The sequence below is a fragment of the Rhinoderma darwinii genome, chromosome 6 (assembly GCF_050947455.1).
Source record: "Rhinoderma darwinii isolate aRhiDar2 chromosome 6, aRhiDar2.hap1, whole genome shotgun sequence".
Classification (NCBI taxonomy): Eukaryota; Metazoa; Chordata; class Amphibia; order Anura; family Rhinodermatidae; genus Rhinoderma; species Rhinoderma darwinii.
Genome location: NC_134692.1, coordinates 136,755,664 through 136,770,546, shown reverse-complemented (window position 1 = coordinate 136,770,546; position 14,883 = coordinate 136,755,664). Strand labels below are relative to the sequence as shown.

General features: G+C 42.7%; 1 protein-coding gene across 5 annotated transcripts in view; it reads right to left on the bottom strand.

Moving 5' to 3' along the window:
- Positions 1-14,883, bottom strand: part of MEIOB (meiosis specific with OB-fold) — a 39,217-nt gene that overhangs the window by 16,290 nt on the left and 8,044 nt on the right. For 4 of the 5 annotated variants that reach the window (XM_075830577.1, XM_075830580.1, XM_075830578.1 and 1 more), the window contains exons 3-6: positions 10,467-10,524; positions 8,047-8,178; positions 2,252-2,324; positions 607-802 (exon numbers count right to left, since the gene is read on the bottom strand). In XM_075830577.1, the coding sequence (XP_075686692.1) occupies positions 607-802; positions 2,252-2,324; positions 8,047-8,178; positions 10,467-10,524 (459 nt within the window). Of the gene's footprint in view, positions 1-606; positions 803-2,251; positions 2,325-8,046; positions 8,181-10,466; positions 10,525-14,883 lie in introns of all 5 variants that reach the window. The other variant, XM_075830581.1, reaches the window with a different exon arrangement.

Here is a 14,883-nt window from a genome sequence, read left to right as displayed (position 1 = left end):
GCTTTCCGCCATGGGAACCCCTGAACGGAATCAAAACTGAAAGAAACGGAAACCATAGGTTTCCATTTGCATAAACATTGATTTCAATGGTGATGGATCCGGTGCAAATGGTTTCTGTTTGTCATCGTTGTGCAAGGGTTACGTCATTTTGACGGAATCAATACCGTAGTTGACCGCGCTAATCATTCCATTAAAACGACGGAACCCTTACACAAGGCTGACAAACGGAAACCATTTGCAACGGATCCCACACTATTAAAATCGATGGTGATGCAAACGGAAACCTATGGTACCCGTTTGTTGACGTTTGGATTCCGTTCATGGGTTCCCCTGACGGAAAGGTCCGACGGAAGCCATGAACGGAACCCCGACCCAGATGTGAACGAAGAATATTCAGCCGAAGTTCTGTAAGGAGATGGCCGCCATTTCCCAAGGTCGTTATCAAGGACAACTTGATATGTAGTTACATACTTGTCACATAGGACTTTAGGTCTCACAACCACAATATGTGTTAAGCTGCGATTTTACTATAACTGGCGTGTGACCAAAAGTCGTCTTGGAGATCTAGTCTAATCCCTTTCTACACATCACTTTTTATTAACGTACCCATCGTACTGCTGCAAGGATGTTGATGATTTTTCCATTCAGGCTTTGTCCGTTTGCTACAATGTCTCCCAATGAATAGTAATCATTTGGATCTTTAGGAGGAATAGGCAATAAAGTCAGCAGGGAGTTGTCAGCGTCATGTTTGGAGCATATCTTAACCAAGGAATGGACTTCACTGACAAGCAACTTGTAGTAACTAAAAAAAAAGAAAGACAATTCAGACCATTTTTGACACCTATATATAAATATGTTCTATATTGTTTACACTTATATATACACATTTGCATCCAAATTTAGTCCTCCACTAACGCTGTGATTACGCAGCGTATCTGCCCCGAGTGAAGACAGCCTATGTCTTTGGGTATGTTCACACGAGGGCGTCCGTTACGGCTGAAATTACGGGGATGTTTCAGCCTGAAAACATCCCCGTAATTTCAGCCATAACGGCATGTGCAGGCGCTTTAACGCCGCGTCCATTACGGCCGTAATTAGCGCTGCTATTCATTGGAGTCAATGTATAATGGCTCCAATTACGGCCAAAGAAGTGACAGGTCACTTCTTTGACGCGGGCGTCTATTTACGCGCCGTCATTTGACAGCGGCGCGTAAATATACGCCTCGTGTGAACAGACAAACGTCAGCCCATTGCTTTCAATGGGCAGATGTTTGTCAGCGCTATTGAGGCGCTATTTTCGGGCGTAATTCGGGGCAAAAACGCCCGATTTACGTCCGTAAATAGGCCGTGTGAACATACCCTTTCCTTCCTCTTAAATCGACTTCCGGCTTTGGCTCAAAAAATGGAACCAAAAACTGTGTGTGATCCTGGCCTTAAAGTGTTGTTTATTGCATTACACCCGTCAAACATCACTTAGGTATAGGAAATAAAGCAATAAAGGGCAGCAGTAACATTCAAAGCTATCAAAGAAATGTTCCAGCAAGTATCACCGGTGTGAACATTTTCTGTTAGAGCAGAACACGAATTTGGTGTATACGGCTGGGTTTACATTGTGAGTTTTTCTTGCATTTTTTTCTGTTTTGGTTAATGAACTCCCATTGAGAGACAAGAGATTTTATCTACTAAAACTAAAGAAAACCCGTATTAAAATCTAAAAAAAAATAGCACAGTGTGAACCCAGACTTAGGCCGGTTGCACACATTTGCAGCGTTTTTAGTGGCTTTTTTCACTGTGTTTTTCGCCCGCTGCCATTGAGCGCTGCAGGCAAAAACCGCCATGAAAAACGCGATCTCTGCCTCACATCCCACGCGGCTTCCGAATCAAAAACAGCGCCAAAATACTCTGTGTGAACTAGCCCTTATACGTTATGGTGACAGATGCCACTGTTTTGTCACGGCCTATGTTTAACGTATACGTCTGGAGTTTTTCCCGGCGTATACGTCAAATTTAAGCCATAAAACGTGGTGTGCACAGAGCCTAAAAAGACTAAATGGAAAGTAAAAATTTCAATGCTTGAAAGCGGCTGGTATCAGTCAGAGATGGGAAGTAATGGTAGATACGATCTATCCCTCTCTAGTGTCTGCATTGAAGAGAGACACTTGTCATATGTTTTCAATCTCCACCATTTTATAAAAGGACGTTAAACCTTTACGGCCCCTGTGGGAGAAGGGAGAGGAAGTTTACACATTACCTTGGTGTTGAAGGATTAAATTTTTCTTCTCTCTCGACATCTTTTGTTTGCACAAGGGGATTTTCAATTATAACTAAAAGAAAAATGGGAATATTGTTTAGAATCGCTTGTATTCCTGAAATGATAAATATAGATAATCAAACTGTGCGGCGTACAAGTAAAACAGATGTCCTCATTACCATCTAAACAAAGTAAAATTGCGCTGCGCTGTACTAATCGGGGTTGCCGTGCACGCTTTGAACAGTTGTGACATAGCTGGATGATACATGTACTTGCAAACTCATTTTCTTGATGTATTTTACCCCAGGCAAGGTGGCAAGTGTTCCCGAAAAAAAAATAAAAAAAAATAGTGAAACATTAGTCATACTTAAAAAATAAACATTGTGTGAATCTTTACTGCCGTGAATCACGCATACATTGTATTTTGCATTTTTTTTTCTATTTATTTAGATTCCACGTGCATCGTTCATTTGGGGGAAACGCAGTTTATTTTGATAAAGTAGACACTTTATTTTCTTTACTTTGTGTCTCCGGTGTCGTTTTGGAAAATACGGCACAGAAATCGAACTCGAATGCAGCACTAAATCTTTTTTTGTATTTTCCAGTTCGCAACTCAATTCAATCTACGAGAGAGGCCTTCTATATCAAATTAATATTCTGATCTGTATAATTTCCACATAAAGCTGAGTGATGAGGGTGTGAATATTTTTTCATTGTTTAGGCCCCCTTAAGGGCTCGTCCACACGTAGCGGAATTGCTGCGTATTTTCCATCCAGAATTGCAGACGGAAAATACGCAGCGGAATACAGCAGCAGCAAATTGGGTGAGATTGAACAAATCTCATCCACACGCTGCGTAAAATTTCCGTGCAGAAATTGACATGCGGTGCGTATTTTTCGGGTCGCAGCATGTCAATTCCTGCTTTGGAAAGTGGACAGAATTGCTGCGTTTTTCAGAGGATATGTCACCATCTCCTAACATTGAGAAAAACGCAGCAAAATACGCACCATTTTCTGCAGTAAAAAACACAGGAAATGGTGTGGTTTTTCGGCAGCAGAATTGTTGCTAGTCTCTGCGGAATTGCTGCAGAAATTGTCTGCAGCAATTCCGTTACGTGTGGACAAACCCTTACACGGAATGACGTTTTAAACCACCAGGTGTTTAATAGGGAGGTGATGGTCACTTTCATCAGGAAGACCCCCGACTGCCGGTGGAGCGAAGACTTCTTATGAGCAGCTGCTATTGGTCCCTGGAAGAAAGGTGGCCCAGCTCCGGCTAGTCCCATCCTCTTTGCTAATGGGTGGCGAAAACCTGTGCGAAAAACTGAATTGGGAAATTGGCCCATGTTAGATGTTTTTTTTAAAGCCCAAGGGACATGAAAAGGACCTGGAGGGGAGAACAAATACCAGGCATTAGGGTATGTTCACACGGCAGCGTCCGTAACGGCCGAAATTACGGGGATGTTTTCAGGAGAAAACATCCCCGTAATTTCAGCCGTAACGGCATGTGCAGGCACTTGAACGCCGCGTCCATTACGGACGTAATTGGCGCTGCTTTTCATTGGAGTCAATGAATAACGGCTCCAATTACGCCCAAAGAAGTGACAGGTCACTTCTTTGACGCGGGCGACTATTTACGCACCGTCATTTGACGGCGGCGCGTAAATATACGCCTCGTGTGAACAGACAAACGTCAGCCCATTGCTTTCAATGGGCAGATGTTTGTCAACGCTAACGAGGCGCATTTTTTGGACGTAATTCAGGGCAAAAACGCCCGAATTACGTCCGTAATTAGTGTGTGTGAACATACCCTTACTGTCCTGGGTGGCAATACCCGGTAATGTTATGGAGTGCCCACATTGATCATTGGTATTGGCCCCCCTGTCTGTATATGTCACTGCATGCTCCTCTATGTAGGTGAATTATGGTAGAAGATGGTTTCGTTTGAGGTACCCTCACCATTTCCAAAGGGATTACTTACAAAAGAGACAGTTTCTGTGACAACTATGGGGCCCAGTTCTGGCTGGCCCCATCCTCTTTGCTACTAGGTGGTGAAAATCTCTATAGGACTCCTCTCTACAGGGTCATGGAAAGTACTTGGAGGGGGTAAACAAATATCAGGTTCTCCTGTCCTGGGTGGCAAAACTTGGCACCATAAAAGAAGGCTCCTTTTGATTTTTGCTATGGGGCTCACTCTCTTCTACGTACGTCAAAGCCATTTACTTAATTTAAGTAGGTTCTGGTTTGCCTGATTTTCATTGTTCAGGAGCGCTCATAGAAAGCAGCAGGACTCATCATATACATTTTGAATACTGGAGAAAGTGTAAACAGGGTTTTCCCATAATCATTATTTATCACCTATCCACAGGATAAGTGATAAAGATCTGATTGGCAGCGGTCCGACTGCTGAGTCCCCCACCGATCACGAAAAAGGGCTTACCTTGACATTCCTGGGAGCCCCATAGAAATGGAGCGGTGGCCGCTGTACACTACCGCTCCCAGGAACGGCAAGGTAAGCCCTTTAATTCAGAAATGAATTGGGGATCAGATGGCTTCCTGGCTTTATGGATATAAAACTTGAATTATTGTGCAATGAAAAGTTCTGAAACTTTCTAATATACTTTGCATTTCAATTCTGCACAATTCTCAATATCTCTGCTTGCTGTCATATGTTTATATCCATAGGCTGAAAATCCATCCTGATTATGTCCAACTGACACAACTCATTACAAGAAATGCGTCTGATACACTGTAACGAGCCTGCATGTTGAAGTATGTCTGATACATTTCCATCATAGAAATGATCATGGAACAGATTTCCATCAAGTGTCATCATAGAGACTCAGATTATCAGTAAAAGCTCTCGTAATTGGTCATATAAATATTATTGGTGAATCTATTACCAATTCTAATGGGGTTTTATTAAATTACTGTCATTTACCACAGCACTATAAGTGCAGATACCTTGTAATTTATTAGCTGTAAACATTTGATTACCAGCTGGAAAAAAATCTTTTTTTATATTAAAACTGGAGAAACCCTTTTAAAGGGGTTAGCTGCAGCTTGTGTAGTGACTTGTGCATTGTCCAAACAACACAGAGGGGTGAAAATAATGGTCCTGTAACCACAGCTTTTCTTTGTATTGTCTGATTTGGTAGAAAGAAATACGCAGCTGAATTTGCCACAAGTCTGTGGTAATTCTGCAGCAAAACCTGCATGTGTTGCATGCGGAATGTGCTGTAGATTTCATCCCAAACATTAAAGGGGTGAAATCCGTGCGGAAATTCCATGGCATAACTGACATGCTGTGGATTTGCTACCAATCTGGTACGTCTTAACTCGGCCTTCATGTTATCAAAAAGGGATTGCATGTGGTTAGAAAGTATGGCTGCCTTCTTCCTCAAACAGCACCACTCTTGTCCATAGGCTGAGTTTGGTATTGCAGCTCCGCCCCATTCAAATAAATACCAGACACAGCCCATGGAGTGGCGCTGTTTTTGGAAGAAGGCAGCCATTCTTTTCTAATCTTAATCAAGCCCTTCCATTACTCCCGCCAGCATTTCTTCAAGGAAGCCGTTTGTTCTTGTTTAATGTATTGAGTGATTTATGTTTGCATTATTTTTTACTTTTCCGCTAATACATTTTTCATTTGCTTCACAGACCCCGTGTCAATTTGTGGCTAAAACTGTAAATCCAAACATGAACATAATTTTGTGTTTTGGTCCAGATTTCCGTGCCAATAAATTTCTTAATATATCTTTATAGGGATCAGAGTTCTGATTTTCTGATACAGAGCTCCAAATCCTCTGCAAAGCCATAGTTAAATGATAATATTCCTGAATCCACCACTAGGGGGAGCTTAGTGGAGATTGATTTATTTTTCAAGAATTTAAAGGCTATGTACACCTTTTAAAAAGGCAACATTTTTTATTATAAAAATGTTAATCAGTGTGATTAGTGCAACTTTCTAAAAAGTTTTTATTAAAAATCCTTTTTACTTTTTTTAGATACAGCTGCTCTGTATTCTCTATACAGACCAGCTGTATCTTTTTCTATCTCTTGTTCCTGTCAGGTCAGCGGGACTGACGGGTTCAGTGACAGCGGGTAATGCTTGTCTCTGACACGCAGGATCCACCTGTAATCTATAATATCTAAGTTCATAACTTAGATGTGAGTTTACAGGTGGATCCTGTGTCTCAGAGACACGCAGGACCCGCTGACACTGAACCCGTCAGTCCCGTGGACCTGACGGATTCAGGTCATAGCGAACGATACAACTGCTCTGTATAGAGAATACAAAGCAGCTGTATCTAAGAACTATTTAGAAAGTTGCACTAATCACACTGACTAAACTTTTTATTAAAAAAATTTCCATTCTAAGGTGCTTTATACATCCATATACATTGTAGTGTTTGTTTTTATTTTAGTTTTGTACTGATTTTAAGGGTTTGTCCGTGATTAGAAAAACATGGCCGCTTTCTTCCAAAAACAGTGCCACACCTACCCAGAATTGTGTGTGATACCAGACACAACCTGACATACTGACATATCTGACAAACTACAATACCGGACACAACCCATTTACAGGTGTGGCGCTGTTTCTGTTCGAGAACAGCCATCTTTTTCTAATCTTGGACAACCCCTTTAAGGGCAGATTCACACGAACGTTGCGTTTTTGCGCGCGCAAACAACGCAGCGTTTTGCGAGCGCAAAAACCATTTGACAGCTGCGTGTGTCATGCGTGTCTGATGCGCGGCTGCGTGATTTTCGCGCAGCCGGCATCATAGAGATGAGGCTTGTCAACGCCCGTCACTGTCCAAGGTGCTGAAAGAGCTAAATCTTTCAGCACCCTCGACAGTGAATGCCGAACACAACAGCGAAAAACCTGTAAAAAAAAAAGATAAAGTTCCTACTTACCGAGAACTTCCCGGCCGTTGCCTTGGTGACGCGTCCTTGGTGACGCGTCCTTGGTGACGCGCCTCTCTTGACATCGGGCCCCACCTCCCTGGATGACGCAGCAGTCCAAGTGACCGCTGCAGCCTGTGATTGGCTGCAGCCTGTGCTTGGCCTGTGATTGGCTGGAGCTGTCACTTGAACTGAAGTGTCATCCCGGGAGGTCGGACTGCAGGAAGGAGACAGGAGTAATCGGTAAGTTAGAACTTCGGTTTTTTTTACAGGTTAATGTATTTTGGGATCGCAAGTCACTGTCCATGGTGCTGAAACAGTTTAACTCTTTCAGCACCATGGACAGTGACTATCTCCTGACGTCGCGTACCGATAATTTTTTTGCCGGGATCGGCCAAAACGAGTTTGGCCGAACCCGGTGAAGTTCGGTACGCTTGTCCGGCTTCGCTCATCGCAAAGACACTCCGTTTGGATGTTCGGAAACAGAAAAGCACGTGGTGCTTTTCGGTTTTCATTCATCCTTTTCACTGCTGTTGCGCGAATCACGCTCGTCCCACGGAAGTGCTTCCGTGTGGTGCGCGTGATTTTCACGCACCCATTGACTTCAATGGGTGCGTGATGCGCGAAATACGCAGAGTTATTGAACCTGTCGCGCTTTTTGCGCAGCAGACAAACGCTGCGCAAAAAGCACGGACTGTCTGTACTGCCCCATAGACTTGTATTGGTCCATGCGTGCCGCGTGAAAACCACGCGGCCCGCACGGACCGAATACACGCTCGTGTGAATCCCCCCTAAGTCTTGAGAAATCAGTTTACAGTTTAGACACGGTTTCAGCCCATTTGCTTTCCATGAATAACAGAATAACATGGTAGCTGCCATATTTTAACCTACCGCAGTCACCGACCCGGAAACTTTCAGACAGCGATTTAATATAGTCTTCTCTACCCCAACACGAGGCGTTTATGAAAGCGGATGGTGAATCTCTTACTGTAAAGCTGAAGGTGTACCTCTCTGATCCAATATCTAGATGGAATAAGAGGGAGTAATTCCTGCATACGGTGACATTTCAATTAACTTTTGCCATATCTCAAAAATTATACTTAATTGATTCTGTCAATTGGAGTCAGTACAGTTGCGTTACGTTTTCCTGGAAAACTCCCAAAAGTTATGAGAGGCAGATAGCTTACTATATGAGTGGAGAAGAAGAAAACTAGAACAGTACAATTATTGAACACCTAGAAAAGAATCACTGTGTCGAGTTGCACTGCGCCAACACTATGCTAGGCATCACACAGTGCATACGTTTTACTCGGAGTGTTCCTTTAAATAAAAAAATAAATGGAAACCTGTGAGTATGAAGGACAAACACAGACACATCAGACTGATTATTACTGTTATTATATCTTAGAATATACTTAAGAATTCATTCACTGAGTTCATGAACTAATAATTCACTTGGTGCCCTCAATAGCCATATGACCTAACCTTAAAGTGAATCCCCACCTTTCAACACCATGACATTTTTAGGTCCAGCATTCTGTGCTGATTGATTTCTTAATATATCTTTATAGTGGTTGGTGCTTCGTTTTTACACAGTTCCAAATCTTCTGCATAGACATACAGTTATAGGGGTTATGTGGGTACCGAAAATTATTAGTACACTCGCTAATATACATTACGCTCCCCCGTCGCTCTGATTCAGAGATTTTCATAGATTTTTATAGCGCTATAGGGGGGACGCAAGTCTATCTGCACAGCCTTTTTGTTGACTATACGATTCTTGGTCATGTGACCGGCCCCACTGTACTCCATGTACTCGCTGTACTACTGCTCCTGCTTATACATGGGGTACAGCGGGGCCAGAAGTGTCGTCTCACATGACGAAGAGTCATATCGTCATCAAAAAAGATGGTGCAACTAGACACCCGGTCCCCCGGCAGCACTATGTGAAAAAGTCAGAATCAGCGCAACCGGGGAATGGAATGTATATTAGCGAGTGTACTCACATACTGCAGGGACTACACTGATGATAATTTTTGGTCCCCACATAACCCCTTTAAATTATAAAATTCTCGCTTTCTGCGTCCACCATTAGGGGGAACTAACTGCATACAGTTTTATTATTGAGTTCAATGAGAGCTATATATAGTATGCTCTTAAGCTCCCCCTAGTGGTGGCTGCAGGCATCAAGAATTTTGGATCCATTTAAATTTTTTAAAAAAAAATGGTTTTCAGGGATGTCCACATAAGTAATTTTTTGTTAGAAAAAAAGTGTCAACGGCGCTAGGAAATTGCTATGGCATCCTGTCTACTGTTGACGTCCCTCATGTTACGTGCAGATGTCACCCTTTCTACATTTAGGCTGGGTGCACACGATCTATTTTCAGACGTATTGGAGGCGTTTTACGCCTCGAATTACGTCTGAAAAAACGCCTCCAATACGTCGGCAAACATCTGCCCATTACTTTCAATGGGTCTTACGATGTTCTGTGCCGACAACCTGTAATTTTACGCGTCGCTGTCAAAAGATGGCTCGTAAAATTACAGCCTCGTCAAAAGAAGTGCAGGACACTTCTTGGGACGTTTTTGGAGCCGTTTTCTCATAGACTCCAATGAAAACAGCTCCAAAAACGGCCGTAAAAAACGCTGCGAAAACGCCTCCAAAACGCAGCGAAAAACGCGAGTTGCCCAAAAAACGTCTGAAAATCAGGGGCTGTTTTCCCTTGAAAACAGCTCCGTATTTTGAGACGTTTTTGACTCTACGTGTGAACATACCCTAAGGCCTTGTTCACACAGTTCAGTTTGGTGCAGTTTTTTAATGCAGTTCTTGAAGCCACAACCAGGATTGGATCGTGAAGGTAGGAATAGTATATAGAAAAGATTCTATATCACCTCCTTTTTTTTCCGCATACATTCCTGGTTGTGGCTTTAAAAACTGCACTATAAAAACTGAACTGTGTGTGAATAAGGCCTAAAAAGGATGAAATCCAAAGTAAACATCCAGAACAGAAAGAGCAGGCTGCAATTTTGAAAAAAATCTGCAGCATTTCCATCCCGTGAGAATCCAGCCTTTATATCTTAATGAATTAATTTTTTACAGAATTTGCCGACATGAATTCTGTTCCGTAGGTTAAACAGAAGGGGGAAACAGAACTGATTTCCTCCAATGTATTAAGTAATTTGTTCACATGAATTAACATTAATCATTTACAAAGCCCCTAAAATAAAAATAAATCATAAAGGGAAAAAAAAAAAATTCTGACTTTCACGCAACTCTCCGAGCTCTCAAGAAATAATAAAGCAGGCTTAACTTTTTCGGTCTGGAAATCCTTTGACATCTGTTTTCCCAATTACGATGCCTATTATGCTCTGAAAAATAAAAATGCTATGCTGTACACAAATAAAACACAGATGTAGTTTGCAAATTACATTTCATGCTATTATACCCCACCACCCGCTAAAGCAAATGTTACCATTTTTAAATTAAAAAAAATTTTTTGAATACCAATTACACAACGATGTTTGTTCCCCACCACCCAGTAAATCTGTACAATGAGCTATTAGATTTTATAGAAACTATGTCAGCGCAAGAGCTGACATGTGCGGAACATAATACCCCCCTGACAATGTTTCTCCTCATTCCACTTAATCATTAAATTGGACAAACGAACGAACCTTCATTGGCCGTAGTTTCCTTAAGTGTTTGAATTTCCTGTAATCCCTCGTAATTTGGACTCTCACATGTAAGATTTTTGTATGACATTCTAAATTATTATACATTGCAAAATTCCTCACGCCCCTTCCTCCCCCGCTAGGAGTGCAAGTGTATTTAAATGTGATTATCTTATTATGTTTCACTTATAAAGAGCCGGCATGCTGAAAGCATTAGGGGTTCCGCTCCTCACACTGTAAACATTAACCGGCACATTGATTATATATGTCACAGGCTAATTGAAAGTATGGCAACGCTGTCCTGAACTGTATGACAACATATTGGATTTTGTAAAATATGTGCGAAGGTATATTAACAAACCTGGCGTGCGGCTGTGTTACTGCAATAGACCCGTTACTGTACTGTTTGTATGAATAATCTCCAGAGGGAAGGACACATACACATCGAAGGGGAAATACAGCAAAAAGCGATCTTCAGATACCACAATGTAAGCAAATCATCAATGATTTCTATGGCACTTTTCATAAAATGTTATGTGGAAGATTTCGTAAAAAACACGCAGCGTATCCGACCTGGAACTCGCAGTACAGTCCGTCCGAAAACCACACCACATCATGTTGCTTTTTCTTGGACAGAAATTTTCGCTGCGGAAAGCAGCGCTAAAAAACACTGATACTTACGTAGGCCGTTGTTATGGCGCTGCATTCCTCCTGTGCAATCCGGTCCAGCCTCCCTGGATGATGCTGCAGCCCATGTGACCGCTGCAGCCTGTGATTGGCTGCAGCAGCGGTCACATGGGATGTAACGTCATGCCAGGAGGCCGGACTGGACGAAGAAACACAGACTTCTGGGTATGTTTTGTTATCTTTTTCTGTAGTTGCAATTTTTGCGGCATAAACGCTGCGATTACACCGCAATAGGGAAAACCCGCAACAGAAAATCAATGAAAACGCAGCATAAATTGACATGCTGCGGAATTTAATAAACGCAGCGTAAGCATTATTTTTCCGCCGCATGGGCATGTGATTTTCTAAATCTTATTGACTTTGCTGCTACTGTAAATGCTGCGGAATTTCCGCACAGAATTCTGTTGCGGAAATTCCGCAGCGTTTACGCTACGTGGGAACCCGGCCTTAATGGGGTTGACCTAAGATCCACAGGATAGGTGATAAATGTCTGATTGTTTGGGGCCCCACGATAGGTGATAAATGTCGATCTTGGGACAACCCCTTTAAGGTTTTGGTGCATTTGCTATGTACATACTTTCATTAAGTGTCCACAGGATATGTCATAAATGTCAGATAGATGCGGGTCCCACCTCTGCAACGGATACGGCTTTGGTTTCAGCTATAAATGGAACCCACAACACAAGTGTGAACAGTGCTGAAACCCTCAAAACGAGCTTTACCCAAAAATCAAGTGACTAGACCTGTTCCGATTAAATTGACATCGGCCCTGTCATTTAGTGAAGAGCAACAGGATCACCTTGCATAGTAGGATTTTATTAAGTGCACAATGTAACAACTTGGAGGGGGTTGCCCCCTTTAGGAAACACCTTTCCATATACCAAGTTAATAGAGGTAGGGTCTCCTGATCAGGACATCCCCTTTTAATAACCAGAGCAGAAAGCCGCAGCAAAGTGCACCTCTTTCTCTCTCTGGAGGACCGGTCTATGCATTACAATGACCCGCCACTAATTTTAATAGGGACGCTGTGTAATGCTTCACTTTTACCCGTGCTCCAGGGAAATTGATCACTCACTGAGTGATCCTCCAGCAATAAGAAACTCCCCATAGGGGCCAACAGCAGCACATCTGCTCTGATCAGTTAGTTGCCAGGGGACCTGATCAATAAAAAGGGTCAGTTTTAGGCCTCATGCACACGACCGTAATGGTTTTTCTGTCCGCAAATACGGATCCGACGGCTATGGATACACATCCGTAGCCATCCGCAATTGTGGAAGCGCCTATAGACCTCTATGGGAAGTCTGTGCCGCAATTGCGGACAAGAATAGGCCATGTTCTAGATTTTGCAGATTATTTCTACCGCACGGAGACACACATCTGTAAATATACGGAAAGGTGTCCGTGGCCAATAGAAATGAATGGGTCCGCAATTTCACGCATCTGTAATTACGGATGAAAATGATGGTTGTGTGCATGGGGCCTTAGGAAACCTGTAGCTTTCTAGCCAGTGTGTAAAAGTATGGATTTGCTATTCAGGATCCTAGGAAAGCCACGTAATGGACCCTGTGGGCTCTATAGTGATGGTTTCAATGGTGGTCACCCAGCTTTTCCCGAAACAGGCTGAACTTTTTGACAGGACACACCAATGACTTCCACTAGGATTTTTTTTTTTTTTTTGTAATTGAGGGTGAAGGTCTCTAAATGTAAACAGGTCTTGGAAAATGTCTGCAAATGCAATAAAAACATGAGTAAATTGTGTTCGATTAACCCCTTCCCGACATTTGACGTACATGTACGTCATGGAAAGTACTGACTTCCCGCATCTTGCCGTACATGTACGTCAAACGTTTGGCACCGGCTCAGAAGCTGAGCCGGTCCCATCATCACCGGATCTCAGCTGTATCTTACAGCTGACATCCGACTGTAACGGCGGGGACCGAAATTAGCTTCGATCCCCGCCATTAACCCCTTAAGTGCAGCGCTCAAACGCGATCGCTGCACTTAAGGTGTTTGCAGCTCATCGGAACCCCAGTAATGAAATTGCCGGGGTTCCGGTGGCTGCAATGGCAACCGGAGGCCTAATACTGGCCTCCCGGTCTGCCTAGCACCGAAGCCGGTCAAGATCCGCCCGGCGGCGGAGCCTGATCGGCTTCCGTAGCTGCCGGCAAGATGGCGCCGGGTCAGGAGCTGATCCGGCGTCATCAGCGGTGGAAGTCAGCTGTACTGTACAGCTGACATCCACCTGTAACGGCAGGAACCGGAGCTAGCTCCGATCCCTGCCATTAACCCCTTCGATGCAGCAATCGAAAGCGATTGCTGCATCGTAGCGGTTACAAGCAGATCGCCAGCCCTGACAGGCAATCGGGACTGGCGACTGCTGTTATGGCAACAGGAGACACAATGGTCTCCTGCTCTGCCATTACGGAAGCCGATTTAGGCCCCGCCGGGAGGCGAAGCCTAAACGGCTTGCTGTCAGTGAATGACTGACAGATCTAATACATTGCACTACATAGGTAGTGCAATGTATTAGAAAAAAAAAAATCTGACCGTTGGACCTTCAAGTCCCCTAGTGGGACTTGAGAAAAAGTGTAAAAAAAGTATAAAAAAGTGTAAAAAAAAGCGCAAAAAATAAAAGTTTGAAAACAATAAAAGTTTCAAGTAATCAAATAACACACAATCCCCCTTTTACTCTTATCAAGTCCTTTATTATTGAAAAATAATAATAAACCATATGTATTTGGTATCGCCACGACCGTAACGACCGGAGGTATCAAAATATTATATTATTTATTGCACGCGGTGAACAGCGTAAAAAAAACCCGTAAAAAACGTTACCAGAGTTTCTGTTTTTTAGTCACTTTGCCCTACAAATATTACAATAAAAAGTGATCAAAAAGTCGCACGTATCCAAAAATGGTACCTATAAAAACTATAGCTCGTCCCGCAAAAAACAAGCCCTCATACAACTCCGTCGACAAAAAAATTAAAACGTTATGGTTCTCACAACTTGGCGACAGAAAAAATACATTCTTTTTACAAAAGTAATTTTATTGTGCAAAAAGTTGTAAAACATAAAAAAGTTCTATAAATGAGGTATCGCCGGAATCGTACTGACCCGCAGAATAAAGGTAACATGTAGTTTATAATGCGTGGTGAACTCTGTATAAAAAAAAACCAAAAAAAGCTGTGCCAGAATTGCGTTTTTTGGTTTACCTGGCATCCCAAAAAATAGGATAAAAGGTGATCAAAAAGTCACATGTACCCCAAAATGGTACCAATAATAACTACAGCTCGTCCCGCAACAAACCAGCCCTCATACCGCTACGTCTATGAAAAATAAAATTAGTTATGGCTCCAATAAGTCAGGAA